Genomic DNA, 22497 nt, shown 5'->3' with positions numbered 1-22497 from the left:
CAGTTACACAATAGAGGATACAGCTTTGATGAATTAAAATACTGAACCCATTAATTGGAATAATCCAAACACTAAAACAAAGAAGAACTCGAAATAAAATTATCTAATAACTAGATATGAATAACATTCCAGAAAGAAATGTACCGAGTTATAGCCAAAACATAAAAGATTATAATGTTTATGAGGTTTATGACGACATTAGCTTGAATAATTGGCATTGGTTTTAGCACCGTAGCAACAACAAGGCAAATTCTGGCAGGTAATTTCATGACACTACATTTACTCGCACCTCAGTATTTGAAGTTGATTGAGAGTTAGACCAAATTGTTTAGAGTTTTAAAAGTTCATATGGCAGCACATTCTTTTATCAGTTCGTTCTTAAAAGTGTATTGCTCCACACGGCTGACGGCTTTGGAGTGGAGTTTGAAACGAAGACAAGACGACCCCAGGTTCACTTTACCTTTGGACTGTTCCTCTGCAGACAGTGAAGGCCTCGTCTGATGTAGCAAACCATGGAGCTCATAGTGGACGCTAGACTCAGACGACCCACTCCTTTGTCCAGCTCTGCAGATAATCCTGAAATCCACATCGCCAATTCATTTTTGCAGTTGCACAGTTAAACGGCAACTTTATTTGCGTTCCTTACCGCCGCCTTTCTTGACAAACTCGTCGGCCTGCTCCCACAAGTCATGCGCTTCCAAATACAGCGTCGTGATGTTGACGTAGGTTAATGCCACTCGTCCGATGTCCTGAGGAATGACAGCAGATCCGTGCGGAGTGCTGCTCGGAGACGCGGGGGTCGGTTTTCCTCTGCCATAGCACACGTGGAGAGAATATGCAAAATGGATGTTATTTAGATGATGGAATATGAAGAAACATGATGAGTTATCGAGCACGTACTTTATAGAAGCTGATGGATGTGGTGCTGACTGGCAGGAGTTCTATAAATAGTAGTAGTACATGTGTTTAGTGTAGTATTAGAATTTCTTTAAAGTCATTTTAAAATCAGGAATCTTACGTTAAAGTGATCTATAAGGGTTTTTGAATATGTAAGTGCCGTTTTTCGTTTGTGGTGAAACATGGCCATCTGCAGGAGCGCCTGGCATCTCAAACTAAAAAAAAAAAAAAAAAGATGTTATTTTACATTATTTTATTTTAATTTATTTTATTTTACATTATTTTATTTTAATTTAATTTATTTTACATTATTTTATTTTAATTTATTTTATTTTAATTTAATTTATTTTACATTATTTTAATTTATTTTACATTATTTTATTTTAATTTAATTTATTTTACATTATTTTATTTTAATTTATTTTATTTTACATTATTTTATTTTAATTTATTTTACATTATTTTATTTTATTTTACATTATTTTATTTTTATTTTTTTTATTTTTTTATTTGTTTATTTGAGTTCAGCCTAAACAAATGCATTTTCAAGTCTTACCACAAAGCCGTCAAGTCATTTTCTGCTGCAGAGGGGTCCTTTGAATTTGTAAGTTTGAGCACAAATCTATGACCAAGACGACACTGGCATTAAAATTAAACCCAAGAAGAATTTAAATAATGTAAATACACTCAAATATGACACTTGTTTCATTCACGACTTGCAACTTTTCTGCATAGCGTGTGTTTATCTTAAAAAGTTAGGTTCATACTTAATCAGCTCCACTGTCTCCGCGAACATCGTGTAGGAAGACATTGAGATTTGAGGATCTCTTTCCATGGCGATCCCGCTCTCGATGAAGAACAACGCTGCGTCCAGGTAGTGAAAACTTTTACGAATTTTGTCCGTCTATTTATACATTTGAAAAAAAACAAAAAAAACAGCTGGATTAGTCACAACATCTCGTGCATTTACAGAACATCAGATAAAGGGACGACCTCTGCGTCCGCCTTGTGCTTCAGCCGTTTTGCTTCTTTGATGTAATGTTTCACTGGGTAATGCCTGCAGGGGGAGGACTTGTGTGACTTGTGTATGTACAGGGTAAGGTGCATGGAGTTTCTTATCAAACACATAATAAGTAACTTACCGATCCTCAAGCAGATAGGATTCCTTGGAAGGCTGAGAACGACAATAAGGATGAGAAAAAGTACAATTGTGCTGCATGTAACCTTGATCTTTTTCTTACCTTTTCCACAGTCGAGTCATCTGTATTTTTTCCTGAGCTTTTCTTGGGATTTTTTTGGCTTTTCGCTGGTTCCTTGTTGAACTGGTTTAACTGTGGTGCATCGACAGAGTCCTGCTTGTTCTTTTTAGACTTGTGTGACGAAAGATTTAAGTTTTGATCTTTTTTCTTTCCTCTTTTCTCTGTGGCGTCTGATGGGGCTGAGTTTCTAAAAGTGGTAAAACAGGACAGCACATGAGGAGAATTAAAAACAGAAGTATACATACATTAGTTAACACACTGAAATTTACTCGTGTCCAGCCGTGTGCAGGAGAGGATTATGTTCTTGGAGTTTTTGTTTCTTCTTTGGACAGGATTCGTCTTCTTTGTCCTAAAACAAAAGTACAACGCGATGGTGTTTTATCACTCGGGATTAAAAATATGTGCGTACTTACATTCTTTCTACTTTTTGAGACTTCTTTATGTGGTTTATTATCTTTCTGCGCCGTGTCGTTTTCAAGTGAGCGGGAAGTCCGAGGAATTTTCGAGAGGAGATTTAAATCGATTTTCACGACTAACGACAGCGTGTCCTTACTGCCGTCCAGCGAATACCCGTTTATACGTTTGTCTTTCTGAGGTAATTTGGAATCTTTTTTGCGTCTGGCTTCTGGTTTTGGTTTGCTACGGCTACGTGGTGGAGACGCATGATCAGAATAAAAAGTGCTTTTAACAGAAGACGTGCACTGATCATGTTGGGCCATGGAAACTTCAGGCCAAACTTTATCTTTATCTTTGTGATGGCTCTTAGTGCTTTCATTTTCAAAGACGACGCTACGTTTTCTGCTTTGTTTATGGCAATTCTTTTCCATTTTTCCATCTTTCACTCGGGATTCTTCCTCTTGCGTAGATGACGTCCACTCAAAATGAACAGTGACGCCTCCGTTTCGATCGTTTTTGGTTTGGTTTGGCTTCACTGTGTCAGAGGCCTCGGCGCTTTCCTGTGCGCTTGAGCAAGACTTTTGAGATGTGGTGAAGTTTACAGTTTTCTGATCCAGAGAAAGTGGATTTGAAGTATCCCTGGCAGGGCTGAAAACGCTGACAGTGGGTTGTTGTAATCCATCCTTCAGCTTTGGACTTTGAGCGATGCCCCACTGACTTTTACTTCTATAATCTCGTTGCTTGAGTTTAATAAATTTCTCCAGCTGCCAGTCCCCAGACGCCACTGACACGTGCGCTGGCTGTAAAATGATACACCAAAACAGCACTTTAAATTGTCGTTTCCACACCCAGCTTTATATATATTTTCTAAAGTATATGTAAAGTCTCAAAAGCAGTACCTCACTTTTGAGGGCGGAGCTCATCGGGGGATCATCTGTGCCATTCTCCAACTCCATCTCCGTCTCAAATTTCATACTTTCCGTGTCACTGGGGCAGACAGAATCTACCGCGCTGGAAAGTGACAAACTAGCAAATGGAGACAATACAAAGACGACTATTTGCACTTCATAGTATGTTAAACAAACTGCTGTGTGACTATGGAGTTTTGACTTACACCGATGAACTGTGGTGTGGATGGGATTGATCTGCTGACGATGCCTGACCATTGTCTACATAATTTAAAAAGTACATTAAATTAGCCTTACAAAAACATTCAAAACTGAAAAGCAAGACGTGGCCACAAAGTTTCTAATCTCTTTTTTTACTCGCCTTGTTTAGGTGGATCGATTTCCTATGTATAAAAAAGAAAAAGATGTTAGAAAAGCATCACAGAGACATGCAACTGAGACTGTATGAATCATTACTTTGACCGAGCACTGGGGCTTTGGTTTGACATCTGGGCGAGGGCTGTGTATACCAGACAGAAGAGGAGGCCATGAACAAGTCATTTCCTTAAATAAAAACAAAAAACAAATATATATAGTATTTATTTGACAGGAATTGCAATACACTAAAGTACCAGTTGTTCCAAATACTAAAGCCAAACTCTTTACCTTTAAGATATCTTCTACGTATTGAACCACAGTTGTCTTCGTCTGCAGGTTGACAAAATATGCAGTAGGTTACAAATGGGGAAAATAGTAAAAGAATCACGGCTGCCCCTGCATCGCGGCTGCGTTGGCGACACATTATTCCTGCTTGGACACTGCTCAGGCCACTATCTGTTGTTCTTCGCCCTATTTTTAAAGTACAATGTGCCAGTTGCTTTATATTGGTGGTGTCCATGGCTTTGAACTTTCAGCAACTTTGTGCATAAAACAGCCAATGGTGTAAGTGACTTTTTCGATTAGAGTGAGCTGAACAATGTTTGTGTCGATTTTCAATAACTTCATTTATTAGTCCGTTACATTCAGGACATGATCACGCAATAGTGTTTCAGATTGGAGCTCTCTCGACTGATGCCCGTGGTTCTGGAGTCTTCTAATAAACAGGAAATTCATGAGTTTTTAGTTTTTCACAAAAACTATAAGGAATATCAAAAAAAATGTCTTATTCGGATTAAAAACGTAGGACTAGTTTGTTAAAATTAAACTGCACTTAATGTGGCGTTTGATCCAATATGGCCGACCTCCTGTTCATCATAGGGCAGTGCTTCAGTTCTTTTTTACACTTGTCTCATGGAGCTCTATCGCTTTTCAAACGTCTCCTCTCGTCTCCTCTTCCATAGGGGTCCACTTCAAGGCGGTGCTGTTGAGTCAAGGGGCTTCAGACATTTGCCGGGTTGATCATTTTTTTATCCACATGTGACTTTTCGTTGATGTTCGGGGGTCAAACTGTGATCATTTTGTCAGGAAAAAAACTAGGGCAAACGTCTAATAACTGATCTTATTATATTCAGCTGTATAAATGGTGTAAATGTTATCTAGTTATTGAGTTATTGTAAGCCAGGAATGCTTTTAAGAGCTTGTCCGTGTTAACTTCAGAGTACAGCAAAACCACATGTCCAAGGAGAAAGCCAAAGCAGAGATAGACTCAGACTGAAGCCGTTATACAAGAAGGTCAGAAAACAACTGGTGTGGGCAGTTTCACAGTTTTGTAAAACACCACAGCACCATAAACTTGAAAATCTACACAAATATCAATTATATTTTTATTTACTTACTTCCAAAAACTGCGGCAACAAGTCTCCTTTTCCCTGGGCGGGTTTATCGAGAGCGACGTCTGGTAGACTCGTGTTGTGCTCCGGGGAAGGCTTAAGCTCTGGGGACTCGCTCGCAACCTGGTCCAGGCCATCCATAGGCCGTACGTAGGCTGTGGGCTTCTGTGTCATGGCCGCATTGGGTTGTTTATACGGCAAAGGTGGATGGAACGCTTGTGAATGTAACATACCGATAGTCCAGTTAAGAGGAGACGATGGATCTTTAGACGACACCTGGATGTTGACGTGATTTGTGGTGTAGCTCTGAAGTCGATCCAATGTGGAGAACTGCCTTTCGTTGAGGTCATTAGGAGACGTTTTTTGTAGCGTCGAGCGGATCGGCTGACTGCTTTGATTAGAGCTCTGAGACTCCGCTTCGCAGTGGTGTTTTGGAGAAGCATGAGTCGAAGGAGGGTTAGCGCAGGGGCCTTTTAGACTTTGCGGAGGTTCAGATTTAGCGTGAACGAGGTTTGAAAGTGGAAACGCTAAGGAGGAAGGAACGCTAAACGGTTCAGCGGAGGTATTGTCTTCGTAACTACCAAGCATCCTCTGAATCCGATTAGAAAGCTCATCGCCTTTAATTGTCTAAAAGGAAAAAGAAAAAACGCACCGAATCAGTAAATTACTTAAAAGGTGGGTTTACGATGAGAAGAAACTCGAGGCAACACCCCCAAAAAATGTACCTTATACGGTTGTCCAAAAAGATGCACATTGAGAGCGGTTTGTTCTCTGGCTCGGCTGGTCTCTTGGTTTCTCTGTTCCCAGGCTTGAAGGCGAAGACGATTTCTTTCCTCATTGCTAACATAAAGAGGACATCGAATTAAAACAGTTTGACAAATGTTACATACTCGTGCGTCACATACTCTGCTAGATATCCGTGTAATCCCTCAGTCGTCCAGGTTTGATCCATAGCAAAGATCCGCCAGCTGGACAAAAAGTTCAAGCCGCTTCTTCAGTTCTGATCAGATTACTGGCGGACACAGCGTAGCCCTGTACAAAGTAGGACTCATTCACGGTGCACACTTACAGTAGCACAATAGACCTGGCCTACAAACAAACTGTAAACAACACGTGTTTTGAGTTTCAGTGTAGCTATTTCCTCCCAATAAAGTCAGTGTCCAGCAGTAATCTGACCAGAACTAAAGAAGCAGCTTAAATGAGCAACAAAATGTCTTCAGTCCTACCACTTTTTGTCCAGTTGACAGATTTTCTTCGCTATACAGTTGTCCCTCGGTATATCGCGGTTCACCCTTCGCGGTTTCGCTGTTTTTTCCAGTGCAGTTCTACACGCTTTTTTAGTGTATGAACCCGTATGAACTCCGTGCCGCGTCTCCCGCACAGCACAGAATGCGTTCAGACCACTAAATTTACATAAATGTTGGATCGACACTACAGCGGAGCGGCGTCAGGACGAAGAGGCGCGGTCAGAGGAACTGTGAAATACACCTGAGTCACTACTAATGAATGAAACAAGAGAGAAATGTGAGAAAATGTTAATCCCTGTGTGAGAAAAGGTGTAAAAAGTGTGTGGTGAGGGGTTTTACAGCCTTAAAACATATATATTTCACAGATTTCACCTATTGCAGGTTATTTTTGGAACGTAAACGAGAACTAGAAACTCAATTAGAAACACGGTCTTAAAATACGACTACAATTTCCTATCATTATAGTGTTTTGAACTAATTCTACACCTCTACAGACATTTTTCTCCTTTTAAATATTGGAAACGTTAACGATATTAAACACTGAATAATTATTAACTCAAATAAACTTCACGGTACGCTGTAAAACTGGATAAATCTTCGTTTTGTGCTGGACTTGACAAAGCGCAGACCACAGCCCAAAGGGAAATAACTGTGCCATATACTTTACGCACAAACAAGTGAACGCACGACGACGCCGAGACGATTTCTCACCACATTCACCTCCATCCAGTCAGTCCCACGGGAGACCTACAGTCGGTACAGAGCTGCAGACGTACAGTCCAGCAGGAATCACCGTTTAAAAGCAAAAAGGCCGAGGTGTTACCATTTGTATGAACCACTTGAATGAATTAGATACAGTGTCAATAATAATAATTCAATGACAGATCAATTGTGTAAAGAAGACGGAGCTTGTATTTTTTGGAAATCCCAGTGGGCGGGTTCCATGACAACAGGTTGAGGAGTGCCGTTTTGGGATGGTGCCTAATTTTTGTGTGCGCACCTTTAGCATCATCATTTCACATTTCACATTTTCACAGATTAGTGCATTTAAGAGTCTGGACATGTTGATTTAGAGGTGCAGTTCTTCATCATCTGGGGCGATTTGGATCTTAAGAGAATAAAAATGATGTGGTAGATGTAAACAGGTGGTCATTCATCTGTTTTACTCTAAAAAGTCTCATTGCGATTCAGTTTGATTTTGATTATTGGGGTCCTGACTCAATTTAAACACCGATTCTAACAACATTTATTTAATTTTTCCATTTCAAGTTTCCTGTTGTAACAATCTTTTATGTAAACTGTGCATCCACATGAACTCTCAAAGAAGGGACCTGAAATTGTATTTATTTGTATTTGGCCTGTTTATTATTCTATTAGTCCATAATTCAATAAAAAAGTAATAATACTCAAGTGTTATATAGGCTCAGGTCATTCCACTGCAGTGACTAAACTTAAATACGTAGGTATGTCAAGGGGGAATGTCAGAAGTCAGGGGGGCATGCTGGAAGTCAGGGGGGCATGTCGGGTAAAACTAGGTGGGCATGTCGGGGGGGATGTCAGGGGGAATGTCAGGGGGGGCATGTCAGGGGGCATTTTACCGTGGCAGAAACACGGTCACGGTTAACGTCATTGAAAAGTGATTTTTTTTTGGTCATTTGGAATCGACCCAGGATGGTTAAGCAGTAGAATCACAATCCTTTTAAAAATCACCTTGTGCATCTTTTCTGGAGGCGCTCACAGTCTGGGGCGCTCTCACAGTCTGGGGCGCTCTCACAGTCTGGGGCGCTCTCACAGTCTGGGGCGCTCTCACAGTCTGGGGCGCTCTCACAGTCTGGGGCTCTCTCAGTCTGGGGCTCTCTCTCAGTCTGGGGCTCTCACACAGTCTGGGGCTCACACAGTCTGGGGCTCTCTCACAGTCTGGGGCTCTCTCACAGTCTGGGGCTCTCTCTCAGTCTGGGGCTCTCTCAGTCTGGGGCTCTCTCTCAGTCTGGGGCTCTCTCAGTCTGGGGCTCTCTCAGTCTGGGGCTCTCTCACAGTCTGGGGCTCTCTCACAGTCTGGGGCTCTCTCTCAGTCTGGGGCTCTCTCACAGTCTGGGGCTCTCTCACAGTCTGGGGCTCTCTCTCAGTCTGGGGCTCTCTCTCAGTCTGGGGCTCATTCAGATTATTGTACTGTGGAACATTCTGGGCAAAGCAATAACATCTTCATTTTAAAAGAGTGGACCTTTAAAGAGCGCCCTTGGTTTTGTGTTGTTAAAAACACAATCAGGACAAACACTCTGTTTCCAGCTGATTCCTGAACCACGCGCACTGCTCACTGCGCCAAAACCGAGTCTGCGCATAAACACTCACAGCTACATGTCTAACCCACTGTTATCCAGCTAAGTTTTAGAGTAAAAGTGTAATTGTTGCTTGCACACGTTATTTCCAGAGAGCAGTGGACTCTTACCTCGGTGGAGATGTCATGGTGCTGCGCCTCTTCTAGTCTCATGTGTTTCTCTAAGTCCTCACCGAAGTGGAACAACTCTCAATTTTTGTCACATTTATGCCGACAAAGTTCACTTTTAACTCAAAATGAAAATCCCTAAAAACAGCGTCATCCCTGAGGTTTAGCGCCGCACAAACTGCGCGTGAACCCCCGTGAACTCTGTGTGGCTCTGCGGACGCGCCCACTGCGCTCATCCGGGGGCGCGCAAGTTGTATACACTCCTTTAATGCAAGACGCATTTTTAAACAACGAATTCCACTGATGATCTGAGTTAACTGCTTATTTTTACAGGGATTGTGGTAAATTAAAGGTGTTTTAGTTTTGTCTTGCGGTGAATTTGAAACTTTTTGGTCCTAGGTTCCCCCCGTACAGACAGAGATGGTACAGTCCCACGGCCTTCATTCACTCACATCAGTGATCAGACACACTCATGGTGAAAACGTGCAAGAAACACTCATTTAAGATGCCCATGAACCTGTGGAGATGTTTGCATGTGTTTGAGGGAAACATTACAGTTTAATTTATAACCTTTTTTTTAAAAAAACAACAGCATCAGACAGCCAAAGTAATCAAGTGATCTTTAAAATATAAAATGTATTATACAGCCATACTGGAATAATTAACTTCACATTTAAAAAAAAAAGAAAAAACAACTACCTTTATTGAGAGTTATGAAAAAAGATGCTGTTTATGTGAATAATACGGTCTGTGTGTGTCTCATCCAGTTCTTACAGATGTGAGCGTTACACTGACAGTTTGCCATATAAACCTTGCCTGTTCAGACAAAATGATTTACTTGTTGTATGTCACATTTTAATAGATCCATGGTATTACCACGGAGCTAATGTAGGCACTATAGGCACTCTCAGCAGGTGGCGCTATTGCGCCAGGAGTAATAGGCCTGTATCCTGTAGATCTGAAAAATTCTACATACTAAATTTGCCTAAAGTTGTTTATTCTAATCAGTTGTATCCTATGTACCTCCTGTACAAACATTATTACATTTGTATTTAAAAAAAAAAAAAAAAATCTGTATTAAAATATTTAATTTTGACTTCACAAACAAATCCTTTTATATTCTAGTTTACTGCCCCTGTGTGTTCAGGTTGAAGATCTGTAATTATTTGGTCAATCTTGAGAGACATGCAAGGCATGAAAACTGTAGGATGTTCACTGCTAAATACATGTCACAGAATATAGTTATTGATCAAAAAGCTAATGCCTGTTGCACAAGCAGCTCAGGCAGTGCCAAATGACAAATACATCATTAGATATTATGACTATAGAACTGTAGAACAGCACGGTACTTTAAGGCTGAAAAGTGCATGTGTCTCACACAAAACATTTTTCAAAGCAGCAATTAAATTACAGGTTCAATAACAGCTGTATTACAATGTTTTGTTTGTTAAATAAAATTGTACTTAGACCCTTTAGATTCTCTGCCTTCACCTGTCTCACCTGTCTCACCTGTCTCACCTGTCTCACCTGTCTCGCCTGTCTCGCCTGTCTCGCCTGTCTCGCCTGTCTCACCTGTCTCACATGTCTTGTTGAAATTACACCAAATGAATACATCAAACGGTGATCATTGAGCATACATTGTTGATTTAGTCTTTTTCAGTTTCTAAGCAGCACTGCATAGTGCGGTACAGGCAGGACCATCCACATTTATCCACCGCTCTGCTGATGTGCCTGACTGGAGTTACTCTTCCACAGGATCAGCAGGTACGGAGGACATCTTAGGGCCCCCTCCCCAGACTCGAGCTGCAGAGTGCGGAGCTGTATGCAGAAGGAGCTGTCTGTGTTTTCTGTGCTGAAGTACTGGCTCACTTCATACAGAAGCCCACAGTGGTCTGAGATTAAAGGGAGAGAGGGGTGGACACTCAGTTTGGTTGCAGCCGGGCTCGTGATCACCTCCACTTGTTCTGCTGAAGTTATGTTCCACGGTAATATCACAAAAGCCCGATCAAAGATCTCTCCTCCTACAATGCATTTAAGGTAGGTTGACCAGCAGAATTCCCCGTGGTCTCCTGAAATGAGAAGTTATAAACTCTATAAATAAACTTTAAGATACACATATCAGTTGGTGTCTGTGTAATCCCTCACTCATCCTGGTATGATCCATACTACAAGAAAAACTCAAATCTGTCAACTGGACAACAAAGACGTTTGGATGAAATGTCTTCACTGCAACTTTTTTGTCCAGTTGACAGATTTGTATTTTTCTTTTAATGTGAGTTGGCAGTTTCCCATACTCACCAACATCTATATTCATAAAATTATTTGAGATCAAATATATTTGAGATATATTTGACACTTATATGATGCCATATATATTAATGTTAATGTAAGTCTTACCTTGTGTGCTGTCTTTAAATTCTATTGAAGGCCTGTGCTGTAAAAGTTGTTTTTTTACGTACGTCCTCATAGAGCAGTCCATTAAACAGTCTGATAGTGGATTCAGGTTTTTGGGAAGAGGTCGCAGTCCTCTTCTGTCCAAACATTCTTCAGCCCAAACAGCTTTTACCATCAGAGTAAATATGCAGAAAGTAAACCACATTTTTTCCATGGTGAAAACTATCAGCAGCAGTTTTGTTATCCTTTTAAAAAGTTTGCAGTCACATAAGACAGGAATCTTAAGTGAAAGCATCTACGTAAATGGCATACAGCATATGAAGAAAAGAAGTGCGCAACAGCCTGCCCTTCCTCTCAATCGCTCTGTGCTCAGACAGTGCCAACATTTTTCCACTGCTGTTTTTGTACCCTGCAGGTCCCGGGGAAAAACATGACAGACAGAACATTTACTTGTACTTGAGGAAATTAAAGAAGCATGGGTCCATGCATAGATAAAAACACAGCACTTATAAGATGATTAAAAGGAAGTTTATTATATTAAGCAAATAATCAAACATAAAAATACAAGCTGCTGAATACTTTTAGCACACAGAACAATACACCATTACATTACATGCACAAAGAACAATGTCAAAGGTGTCAAAGGAGTAAATGAGTTTTTAAAAAGACATTTGATTTCATTTTTCTTTAGCGCCATGGGAAGAGAGAAATATTTGGGAAATTGGTCCATTGGCTGAAAGACCTGGCTGACGCAACAACATTTTCAGTGGGAACGCTGGGTTATATTTAGAAACCCAGAATAGACTAGTGACCACATGTGATGTATTTTAAGCTAATATGACCTTGCAGCAAGATTTTTTTCTTTCTGTACAACAGTTAGTACTGTTTTTTAATGATCTTTATTTTGGGAGGAACATGGAATTAATTGGATGAGTCGATTCTTGCTGTTGTTCCCACAGGCAGTTACATGAAGACTCTGTGTCAGGGTTTAAAGTAACACAGTGTACCAAGTTGGCATTCAGGTGATCCCATGGCATTCTTCAAACCTACTTCACTTGTTGATGGGCTCCTGGTTGTTGCCAATGTCACAGTCGCAGCCTTGGGCCAGCTGCACAGAGGAAATGACAACACTGCCATATTCACTCATGTAGACAATGGGCACCAACTTATGGGAGGTAGGACGGCAGCACGGAACCTTGAAACAACAAGACCAAAGTAAATTTATACTGTAAGAATAATGTCATACGAACATGCTTTTGAAATTCTATATGACACAAAGCATTTAGCAATATATGCTGAACTTACATGTAAAGCTTTAGGCTTTATGTAACTTGTTAGGTTATTCGTTTGGTAGTATTGGTGTTGTATTGGTCCCAGGCCCAATTGAACTGGCTGACTTACTCTGGGGAGTGTCTTGGCATGAGTTTGATGTTAGTAGAGGTAGGGAAAAATTGCCTGCTGGCAGCTGTAGCATTTTCATAACAATCCAGTCACACAAACATTCTGCCACACATTGCACTTGGGAGTTTGATGACAGATGGAAATCAAAACTCAGATTTGTACCTGTCCATTCTGAGGATGAACAGGGGCTGGACACTGCACTGTGTTCCCTTCTCTGATGCACAGTTTACACTTGGTAACCGTGAGACTAGAGGGGTAGATCACCCAGTTGCTCCAGCCCAGATCTGTGTAAAAAAGAACAGTAAATGTGTTATAAGCCACTGTGCTTAATGCAGCAAACACAAGCACCATACACAGATATGCACCTTTCATGAAGATCTCAGACGTCAGGGAACAGCACTTCAGGCTGTTACTAATGTTTCCACCATCAGAAATCGATGCAGCTACAACACAAAACATGATACAATGATTACAGCTGTTCCTCATGGACGATGGTTCTTCTTGAACTTATAACAATATTGAAAAAAAAATCACACTGTGTTCCTGACCTTCAGACCCAATAGCATCACTGGACAATGCACTGAAGGCCTGTTTCCACTGTTCCTGGACACTGTCCAGTAAGCCCACTGGCACCTGGGGCTCGGCCTGTAGATTCAGAGACTTTAGGAGCTCCTTTTTTATGGACTGCAGGGACACACTTTGGCAGCTGCGCAGACACAACACAGGAAAATGATAACTTGTTAGGTTATTTCAAGTCAGCACAAGACTGATTTTATTGCAATTCCATGTGAGTTATGTTACTCCACCAAATGCAGGATTACCTGGCCTACTCTAGAATATTGTGGAAAAGATTCTTCGAGGCATGCTGCAGCATGAACCATGTCGTAATAACCAGGTGCACCAAAACCAGTGGTGCAATTAAATGCCAGCTTATACAATGTCATATTAATATTAGTATAATCTTAATATCACCAAGAAAACTCACAAACCTTTGATGAAAACCAGCTGCGATAACAAAGCGGTCACTTTCTTCCTGTGATGGTTGCAGGACGAAGGCAATCACCACTGCCGATCCCAGAAGCGTCATCATGAAAATGCACGTAAAAGACATGCTTCCTGGTGCAGTAGCAGGTCTAAGTCTGCGGTCAAAGATCGATGGTATACGAGACTCGAGTCGGTCTGGTAGGAACAGGGATGCTGTGGTAATGTTTGTCTGGGCCTGGGAACCTGAGTTTTTATCTTGCGTACCCCAATGTGGCCTTGAGATACTTAACATTGTTGTCTTGTCCAGAGTTCTGTGTGAAAGAAGACGGAAGGTCGATTTAAGCAGACCTCCTACCAGATGAAATGGCAGAAATGTTACAGCACGGTGTTATGAAACGACATTTTTTGTTTCATATATATGTCTTATACATATGCTGTTTCCATGGAATCATACGGGTGACTTTCCGCTCCAGAAAGTTACATACTATCACTTTAATAAGAGTTTAAAGTAGTGTTGTCATGCACACTTCCACAACAATATAATGAATATGTCAATGTCATGTGATAATTTTCTTTTGTGAAATTATAAGGCAGTACTCTGGGTCTTTTAGCCATAAGGCCTTACAAAACTATGCAAAGGCAACATGTTTTTTGTGTTTTATTTTATTAACAAAACTACTACTACTACTACTACTACTACTGCTACTACTACTACTACTATAACTACTACTACTAATAATAATCATCATCATCATCAGTGATGGAAGGTAACGAAGTACTAGTAGTAAAGTACTGTACTTAAGTAGAATTTTTAGGTTTTTACTTTTCAATGATTTGAGGAGTCATTTTTACCTTGTTCATGGAAACATCCTGACTAAAATTTTCAAGTTCAAGCCTCAGCTTTGAGCAAACAAAAATAAATACACAACTTTTGTTGCTGTTGACCAAAATGTGCATCATTTTTTAATCAATATCACTACATAGAACACTTTAAACTTACTTTTTAATATAAAAGTACTTTTTTAAACAGGTACTTAAATACTTTAATACTAAATACTTTTTCCATGTGATAATTTTACTCTTACTTAAGTAACTTTTAGACTCTCTATCTTTACTTTTACTTGGGTAACAAAATTGAGTACTTCATCCACTATCCAATAATAATAATAATAATAATAATGATAATAATAATAATAATAATAATAATAATAATAATAATAATAATAATAATAATAATAATAATACAGCTGAATCTAGGGATGTGCAAAAATACAGAAATATCGATATATTGTATCATTTAATCTAATGATACAGTATCACTATAATGGGCTGCTGTATCTATCTATCTATCTATCTATATATATCTATATCTATATATATATATATATATATATATATATATATATATATATATATATATATATATATAAATATTTTACCAAATGATTCTGTCACAGCACTATTGTGTGGCTTGTTTAGAATAAAGACATTTGTTTATGTAATACATTTGAGTCACTGTTTTGATTATTCAAACAGATGTATTTCATATTAGCTTTGCACAGACAGTGGTTTAACAAAACCTTTTAGTATCACAGTTGTGATTTAGTCGATATGTTGTGATCCTTCAGAGCCGTTAAACTGCACATGTCTTTGTTCATGTAAATATGGAGCTTGTTTAAGCTGTGGATGAATAATATTGACCAATGAAACAGTTTATGTTAGTTATGTTATGTTAGTAAAATGCAGTAAACAAAATGCTCCATTAATGTTTATTTTTTGTGAAAATGGGGTTGATCATTAAGGGTCAAAGTCGATATGTTTCACTGAATCATATTGAATCGATTTGAAATATATCGTATTGTATTGTATGTAAAAGTACTATATCGAGATATGTATTGTATCGTGGCCTATGTTTCGAGGTTGGTATCGTATCGGCATGATGGTATGATACCCAGCCTTAGTTGAATCAGAAGACATTAGTGTTTCTGTGGATGTCTCTTTACATAAATGGCACATACGATGGGCAGAGTTGCCAAGTCTGGTTCACAGATGTGAACATCAGCTGCAGTTCACCTCAGTCCTGGATCTACTGCTGTGCAGAGCCTCCTTGACTGGAGGAAAATATCGATGCTTTGAATATCTGGAGATTTCGTCCTAATATGTCTGGACAATCAGCGTCAACAAATTGAATGAATGGTTTGTGTGTCACAGACGCCGCAGTTGTGATGTGGTAGTGGTAGTGATGTGGTAGTGATAGTGATGTAGTAGTGGTAGGGATGTGGTAGTGATAGTGGCAGTGATGCAATAGTGATGTTGAGGTGATGTTTTAGTGATAGTGATTTGGTAGCGATGTTGTAGTGTCAGTGGTAGTGATAGTGATGTAGTAGTGATGTGGTAGTGGTAGTGATGTGAGTGATAGTGGTTGTGATGTGGTAGTGATATTAGTTGTGATGTGAGAGTGGCATGGTAGTGATATAGTAGAGGTAGTGATATGGTAGTGATGTTTTATTGATGATGGTAATGACGTGGTAGTGATGTGGTAGTAATAGTGGTAGTGATGTGGTAGTGATACTGATGTTGTAATGATAGTGATGTGATAGTGATATTGTAGTGATAACAGTAGTAATGTGGTGGTGATAGTGGCAGTGATAGTGATGCTGATGTGACTGTGATGCGGTAGTGATAGTCATGTTGTAGTGATAGTGGTAGTGATGTTGTAATGATAGTAGTAGTGATGTGGTAGCGATGTGGTAGTGATAGTGATGTGATGTGGTAGTGATATAGTAATGGTAGTGATATGGTGGTGATACTGATGATATATATATATATATATATATATATATAGGCTTAGTAAGCTGAACTTATGTTTCCCCCTGTGTTTGTCCTGTTACTCCTTTCAGGACTGATAGGGTCCTGCTTTAGTCTGACATTAGTCCTGACTCAGGTGAAGGTGAGTCCTGGTTTAGTCCTAGTTTAGTCCTGGTTTAGTCTTGCTTTAGTCCTGGTTTAGTCCTGGTTTAGTCCTGGTTTAGTCTTGCTTTAGTCCTGGTTTAGTCCTGGTTTAGTCTTGGTTTAGTCCTGGTTTAGTGCGGTGCAGACTTTATCCCCGTTTCTCTGTTTATAAAGTTTCCTGGGCTCGTCTCTGTGGGACACTCACTCGTGTCTTTCTCCTCCGCGACGAGCGAAAGTCGTGCACGTGAAAACCTCGCGCTCGTGCATGTGGACGTGCACACGCCTGCGACGCGACTAATGAAAGTTAAAAAATGTTCAACTTTTATCTCTGTCACTGCACAACAGACAATCAGAGAGTTTGATTGAGCCAATGCACTGTCCACTTCACAAACATCATGGAGGAGAAAATTATACTCACGGTGTCGGATTTCCCAATTCTTTTTGACTTATCTCAAAGAGACTAGAGATATATCAAAAAAAGCAGCTGCCTGGGAGCTCGTTGGTGCCAGGGTGAATATGAGAGGTAAGTTAACATGCGCAAATTTGTTAATTCAGATACATTTATGGAGCCTAATAACCAAATGTATTAAAGACTGATTCAACATTAAAAATATATATTTATTTAAGGTTTTTACATTAAACAGAATTAGCTGCAGAATAGGGTGGACCCAGGATCACTTTTTTTTAGTTTTGTAGAGGCGACCAATTGTAATATTTTAGTCAAATGAAGCAAAACTTTACGACATTTATTTTAGCGTCTTTTTCGCATTTACCGCTATTAACCTCAAAATTCCCTCCAAATAAACAGCCAAACTCGGAGCTGGGACTCGTCTTTGTGCGGCTCTTTGATCCTGTGTTTGTGACCCACGTGACCCACGTGACCTGCGTGAACGCGCAACAAAATCGTTAATCGCGATTTTTATTTATTTATTTATTTATTTTTTATTTTTTGAGCTAACGCGATAAAACACGTGAACGTGCCCAGCCCCACATTAAAACAATACTGTTATTATATTATTTTATTTAGGTTAAAAATTAAAGCTGACAAACATGATATATATTGATATGATTTAAAAAAAAAAAAATCTTAGTGTTACTATGAATTAATTTGAATCTCTACAAACACACGAGCGAATCTCCTTATGTTTAAGTGGAGGTTCAACAGATTTGACTTGACTCTGTACAAAAAATGACTTGACATTTGATTGTCATTGATCTGTGGATAAAATGGCCTCAGTCAAATCTGCAAAACAAGAACCATCCACAAAACAACATCACTGATTTAGTCCTTTAGATATTTGTAATAGAAGAGTTCCGTCTCTGATGAATTATGACTGACACGTCTTGAGCCACAGTTAAGCTGTGTCTTATCCATTTATTCTGAGAGCCATAAGGCTTAATCCTTCCATGGGCGACTCCCCTGATCACACTGCCTGTCCCAGAGGCTCAGCACTTTGCCTGGGCCTGTAGCTCACACTGCATATTTACTACAATAATAATAACAACAATAATATCTAGGCCTTAGAATAACTGGAATGCAAGGTGGGATTTTTGTGATAACAGCAACATTAAAATTGAAATTTAAATTTGCTTAAGAAGACAATGAGAGGTAAGGTCTACTTTATTATTTTATGTAGACTATTGTATCTATTGAAACACATAGAAAATAGAGATACACCATTATTTTGTGGCATTTCATTGTACACATTTATTATTACATTCTGGTTGCAAACACAAGGTCAAATATCGCATTTGTAAAAGTGTCTTTGTGTTTAGCAGTGAAAAAATTCCAAGGGTCATGGGATTTGGCATGGGAAAACCAGAACGGCGGCAACAGAAATCTGATAGAGGTGGTAATAAAACAGTAGAGTTTTTATTTTTTTATTTTCCAAACACTTTTGTTCAAATGTCTTTCTTCTTTCTTTCTTTCGTTTCATCACAGTGAGCAGCTTAGTCCCAGGTATTTTTCATTCATTATTGATAAGATAATTCAATTAGAGCTGTTGAATTTACAATAACGTTTTGCATTGTGTTCTTGTTCTTTGGAAACTGAAGCTGCCACAGGTTTGTTATTTTTGCTGAAACACACAATAGCAGTTTTTGTGGACAACTGCAGTAGCTCAGTAGGGCAGCGTTTAGTCGCACGCATCTATGAACCTCAAAAGTTTCAAGTTTGACTCTTTTTTCACTCGTATAACCTTTGTGCAAGTCACTAAACCCATGTTACCTTTAGTATCTAGTGCTGTTTACCAAATGTGACCCCTTCACCTTGTATCTTTTGATTTATTAAAGTGATTTCTCTGGTTTTGTGCAGCCATCAGAGCCGCTCTGCTCATCCAGCGCTGGTACCGTCAGTATGTGGCGCGTCTGGAGATGAGGCGCAGATGCACGTGGAACATCTTTCAGTCCATTGAATATGCAGGAGAGCAAGACCAGATAAAGGTACAAATATTTACAACCAGTAACTCCTGAGATAATTTGAAATGTTTTCGTTTTTTTTTTCTCTCAGCTATACAAGTTTTTTAGCTACTTAATGGATCATTTCACACCTGCCAGCAATGAAAGTGAGGCTATGTTAATTAAAGCTTTTGTTAATGACAGTCTGAGTTTAAACTTTCCTTTCTTTTTCATGAAGGAAGCCTCATATCTCACCTGTTCCGGGAAAACGAGATCTGCTGGGATGCGGAATGGGAGCGGTACTTCTGCTACAAAAGCATCGACGTACCTGACAGCTACGGCGGTCCACACCTGACTTTCCCTTTGACGTTCTGCGGGGTGTCCCGGCTGGTGGAGGCGCTTAAGCACAAACAAGTAGGTGCACATCTTCTCACAGCAAACCGGTAAACGAAGACGCCCGTAGGAATATCCCGTCAAATTTATAGTCTGCTTTTCTTCAGTAGCTGCTCCACGCTCGTTACGTTCTGCAGCTTCTCGGGGAAACCTGGAAACTTTTGCGAATTCTTCCAAATATCACTCACGTTTCGACAGCTCATGACAAAGAGATCACTATATGCGGTATTCAAATATATGTCAAATCAATGCACGTACTAAAAACCTGATAAAAAATACACTTTGACGTTTGCAGGAGACTTACACGGGAACCTGGAAGACCTGCTTTTGATATTCTACAAGGTAAAAACACACAAACACACAGCTTTTTGATCCGAGAGGACGTCGTTCTGACCTTAACTGTGAAATAAATGTGATATAGAATGGACTGCCATCTTCGGACAGGCCATATGTTTTTAATGGAGACTTTGTGGACCGTGGAAAAAGCTCTTTAGAGATTATGCTCATTCTGTTTGGATTTCTGCTGGTTTATCCTAAAGACGTGCATCTGAACAGAGGAAACCACGAGGACCATATGGTTAATCTGAGGTAGCTCTTTACTTCTGCTTGGAACTAAAGTGCGACTTGAGTTAAAAGTCTCGTGTGTTTTCTTTATAACAGATATGGTTTTACTAAAGAAGTCCTGGGAAAGTACAAGGTATGCAGATCTGAGCAGATGTGTATTCATTTTTATTGTGCTATGGAGATAGGAAAGACACCTGTATTTCCTTGTCACAGAATGAGTAACCTTCATAAAGTATCATTCAGGTTTGATATTTTTCTGACACAACACAACAACACACTGTAACATAACATTTCACTCCCAGGACATATTTGTGATATTTCCCCAAATTCATTAACTTATAAATTATTGTCTGTTGAAAGAGCTTCTTTGCGAAGTCGAGATATTGAAGTTGTTCTGTTGTTATCATGTGGGAAAAATGTGGAGATGATTTAATCCCTGTGTTTTGCTCCAAACTGCAGGTGCATGGCAAAAAGATTCTGAAACTTATGCACAAGATTTTCAGCTGGCTGCCTCTTGCCACTGTGATTGATCACAAAGTGCTTATAGTGCACGGAGGGATTTCTGACACAACTGATCTGAACACAATAGATGAAGTGGACAGACACAAAGTAAGAGAGACATTTAAACATAGAGTTAGTAATGAAAGGCTAATATATGTGTTTAATTTTTACAGTATGTCTCGGTCCTGAAGCCTCCGAAGAAAAGAAACACCAAACTTAATGAGTTCAGCTGCAGCAGTAAAGATTTATTTGAACAAAGTGGAGGCCGGAGGAGAGGGTATTCTCTTACTTACCACAAACCAAAAAGGGTTCAAAGACAGAATATTCAGTGGCGATCATTAGAAAACATAGCCACAAATGCTCATTATAACTGTTCAGTGGATGAAGAGTTGAAGAGGAGGCGCAGACTGGCATCAGATGGAATCAACTCAGACTCAGACCCTGAACTAACAGAGACAGACCAGAAGCAGTGGAAACAAGTAAGCAGAAAAAAAACCTTCAAATGACTATAACTATATATTTTTGTGACTTTTCTGCAATTATAGATTGTGGACATACTGTGGAGTGACCCCATGTCCCAAAATGGCTGTGTATCTAATGAAGTAAGAGGAGGCGGCTGCTACTGGGGGCCTGATGTCACTGAAGCGGTGCTTTCGAAACATAAACTCCTTCTTCTCATCCGCTCTCACGAGTGTAAACAGGAGGGATACGAGTTCTGCCATAATCACAAAGTAAACGATCACAATTCATTATTTGCCTCAACAAAAAACACTGTTAACAGCTTCTGCTTTTCCAGGTGTTGACTATTTTTTCAGCCTCTAACTACTACGAGCTGGGCAGTAACAGAGGCGCCTACATCAGAATGGGCCCTGATCTAATGCCACACTTTAACCAGTACCAGGCGAGCCGCACCTGCAGAGAGCTCACTCTCAGACAGAGGTACTCAGTATGTTTGATGCAGGATGACAGATATTTAACATAACAACACGCTGCATCTTATTTGCCAGCATTGGACAGACTGAAAAATCGGCTCTGAAAGCTCTTAGAGAACAGCTGTTTGCACATAAGTCAAGTCTCATCAGTGCCTTTCAGGAATGTGATGTCAACAATACAGGCATGAAACTCCAGTTCTTAAATTACCTAATCCTAGTCCCGTTTAAACGAGTGTTTGTGACACACAGGACTCATCTCACTCAGTCAATGGGCCAGTGCCACAGAGAGGGTGCTGAACCTGGGTCTGCCCTGGAGGGTGTTACGCCCACAGCTCATCACCTGTTCACAGGACACTACAGTGGACTATCACAAGTGGATAAGAGAGTTCTCCATCACGGAGCCCAAAGTAGACGTAAGACAGATGTCATCTTTGTGTGTGCTTGTTTCCTGCTTTATTGAAAAACAGTGTATCATTAGATTTCAGACACCAGCATCCTGGAGACTATGTACAAAAACCACTCAAACCTGGAAACTATTTTCCGAATTATTGATACCGATCACTCTGGTGAGTGATTTGACTTGAAAAGGACAATGACAAACGACAAAAACATATTGTATTTCCATTTGAATGGCTTCTATAAAGGTCTTATTTCTTTTAACTGCAGGTCTCATATCGTATGAAGAGTTTCATCAGACTTGGAAACTACTCAGTTCTCACTTGAAGCTAGAAATCAGTGACAATGCCATTTCAGATTTGGCACAAAGTATTGATTTTAATAAAGATGGAAGCATTGACATTAATGAGTTTATGGAGGCTTTTCGACTGGTCGACCTCTCTGCACATGTGGAGTAAAGACACAACCCTTTTATTTTGGTATTAATATAAAAATGTCATTTGTATTTGCAGTTTGTACTACTTATCCTAGCATCTGTGTACATATGCCAGAGATCAACTCTACCTCTGAAAAAAGTCATGAGAATACAAGCCAACAGTGCTATCATAATAAACATATTTGAGAAGTATTTGTATTTATTTATCATCTGTTTTATGAAGTGACCAGCGGCACAGCAGCATCCGCT

General features: G+C 39.7%; 4 protein-coding genes across 5 annotated transcripts; 1 reads left to right on the top strand and 3 right to left on the bottom strand.

Moving 5' to 3' along the window:
• Nucleotides 1-449: 449 nt before the first annotated feature.
• aff1 (AF4/FMR2 family, member 1) lies at nt 450-9096 on the bottom strand. Its single transcript, XM_055231570.1, has 18 exons — nt 8902-9096; nt 5934-6048; nt 5215-5835; nt 4106-4147; nt 3917-4003; nt 3818-3843; nt 3452-3563; nt 2570-3352; nt 2426-2505; nt 2139-2343; nt 2040-2071; nt 1891-1954; nt 1665-1801; nt 1454-1519; nt 1019-1112; nt 901-941; nt 647-810; nt 450-576 (listed from the first exon to the last, which is right to left on the bottom strand). Exons 1-18 carry the CDS (start codon nt 8916-8918, stop codon nt 452-454), a joined length of 2811 nt encoding a protein of 936 aa, XP_055087545.1. The 5' UTR covers nt 8919-9096; the 3' UTR covers nt 450-451.
• A 409-nt stretch (nt 9097-9505) lies between these two features.
• On the bottom strand, nt 9506-11661 carry LOC129457378 (uncharacterized). Of its 2 annotated transcripts, XR_008649214.1 has the most exons (3): nt 11296-11655; nt 10480-10967; nt 10006-10416 (listed from the first exon to the last, which is right to left on the bottom strand). XR_008649214.1 is itself a non-coding variant. In XM_055231655.1 (2 exons), the coding sequence occupies exons 1-2, from the start codon at nt 11585-11587 to the stop codon at nt 10606-10608; spliced, it is 654 nt and encodes a 217-aa protein (XP_055087630.1). In that variant the 5' UTR covers nt 11588-11661; the 3' UTR covers nt 9506-10605. The 2 variants fall into 2 exon arrangements, 1 of the variants encoding a protein (XP_055087630.1); XM_055231655.1 differs by having other exon boundaries at nt 9506-10967; nt 11296-11661.
• A 515-nt stretch (nt 11662-12176) lies between these two features.
• gsdf (gonadal somatic cell derived factor) lies at nt 12177-13973 on the bottom strand. Its single transcript, XM_055231636.1, has 6 exons — nt 13683-13973; nt 13242-13399; nt 13059-13136; nt 12856-12977; nt 12343-12487; nt 12177-12266 (listed from the first exon to the last, which is right to left on the bottom strand). The coding sequence occupies exons 1-5, from the start codon at nt 13967-13969 to the stop codon at nt 12344-12346; spliced, it is 789 nt and encodes a 262-aa protein (XP_055087611.1). The 5' UTR covers nt 13970-13973; the 3' UTR covers nt 12177-12266; nt 12343.
• A 4454-nt stretch (nt 13974-18427) lies between these two features.
• On the top strand, nt 18428-22273 carry LOC117391825 (serine/threonine-protein phosphatase with EF-hands 2-like). The gene is given in 16 exon segments (XM_055231569.1): nt 18428-18482; nt 18944-19071; nt 19139-19193; nt 19265-19440; nt 19527-19644; nt 19715-19761; nt 19841-20007; nt 20080-20116; nt 20443-20592; nt 20658-20963; nt 21030-21215; nt 21281-21423; nt 21492-21598; nt 21666-21829; nt 21895-21982; nt 22083-22273. Coding segments are annotated over 16 exon segments (2115 nt in total). The 3' UTR covers nt 22271-22273.
• Nucleotides 22274-22497: the final 224 nt, after the last annotated feature.

This window comes from Periophthalmus magnuspinnatus, chromosome 23, assembly GCF_009829125.3.
Source record: "Periophthalmus magnuspinnatus isolate fPerMag1 chromosome 23, fPerMag1.2.pri, whole genome shotgun sequence".
NCBI lineage: Eukaryota > Metazoa > Chordata > Actinopteri > Gobiiformes > Gobiidae > Periophthalmus > Periophthalmus magnuspinnatus.
The sequence above is the reverse complement of the archived record's forward strand: the minus strand, read 5'-3'. Positions and strand labels throughout refer to the sequence as shown.

Bases quoted from the DNA above. Each gene is read 5' to 3' on its own strand.
- gsdf (XM_055231636.1), bottom strand. From the start codon at position 13,969: ATGTTAAGTATCTCAAGGCCACATTGGGGTACGCAAGATAAAAACTCA. The intron at 13,400-13,682 runs GTTTGTGAGTTT...GTGTCTGCGCAG, and splicing joins GCAGCTGGTTTTCATCAAAG to CTGCCAAAGTGTGTCCCTGC. The intron at 12,488-12,855 runs GTACAAATCTGA...TGTTGTTTCAAG, and splicing joins TTCATCCTCAGAATGGACAG to GTTCCGTGCTGCCGTCCTAC.
- aff1 (XM_055231570.1), bottom strand. The intron at 1,113-1,453 runs GTAAGACTTGAA...TTTTTTTTTTAG, and splicing joins AATGACTTGACGGCTTTGTG to TTTGAGATGCCAGGCGCTCC. The intron at 811-900 runs GTACGTGCTCGA...GTGCTATGGCAG, and splicing joins CATCCATCAGCTTCTATAAA to AGGAAAACCGACCCCCGCGT.
- LOC129457378 (XM_055231655.1), bottom strand. From the start codon at position 11,587: ATGCTTTCACTTAAGATTCCTGTCTTATGTGACTGCAAACTTTTTAAA. The intron at 10,968-11,295 runs GTAAGACTTACA...TTCTCATTTCAG, and splicing joins ATTTAAAGACAGCACACAAG to GAGACCACGGGGAATTCTGC.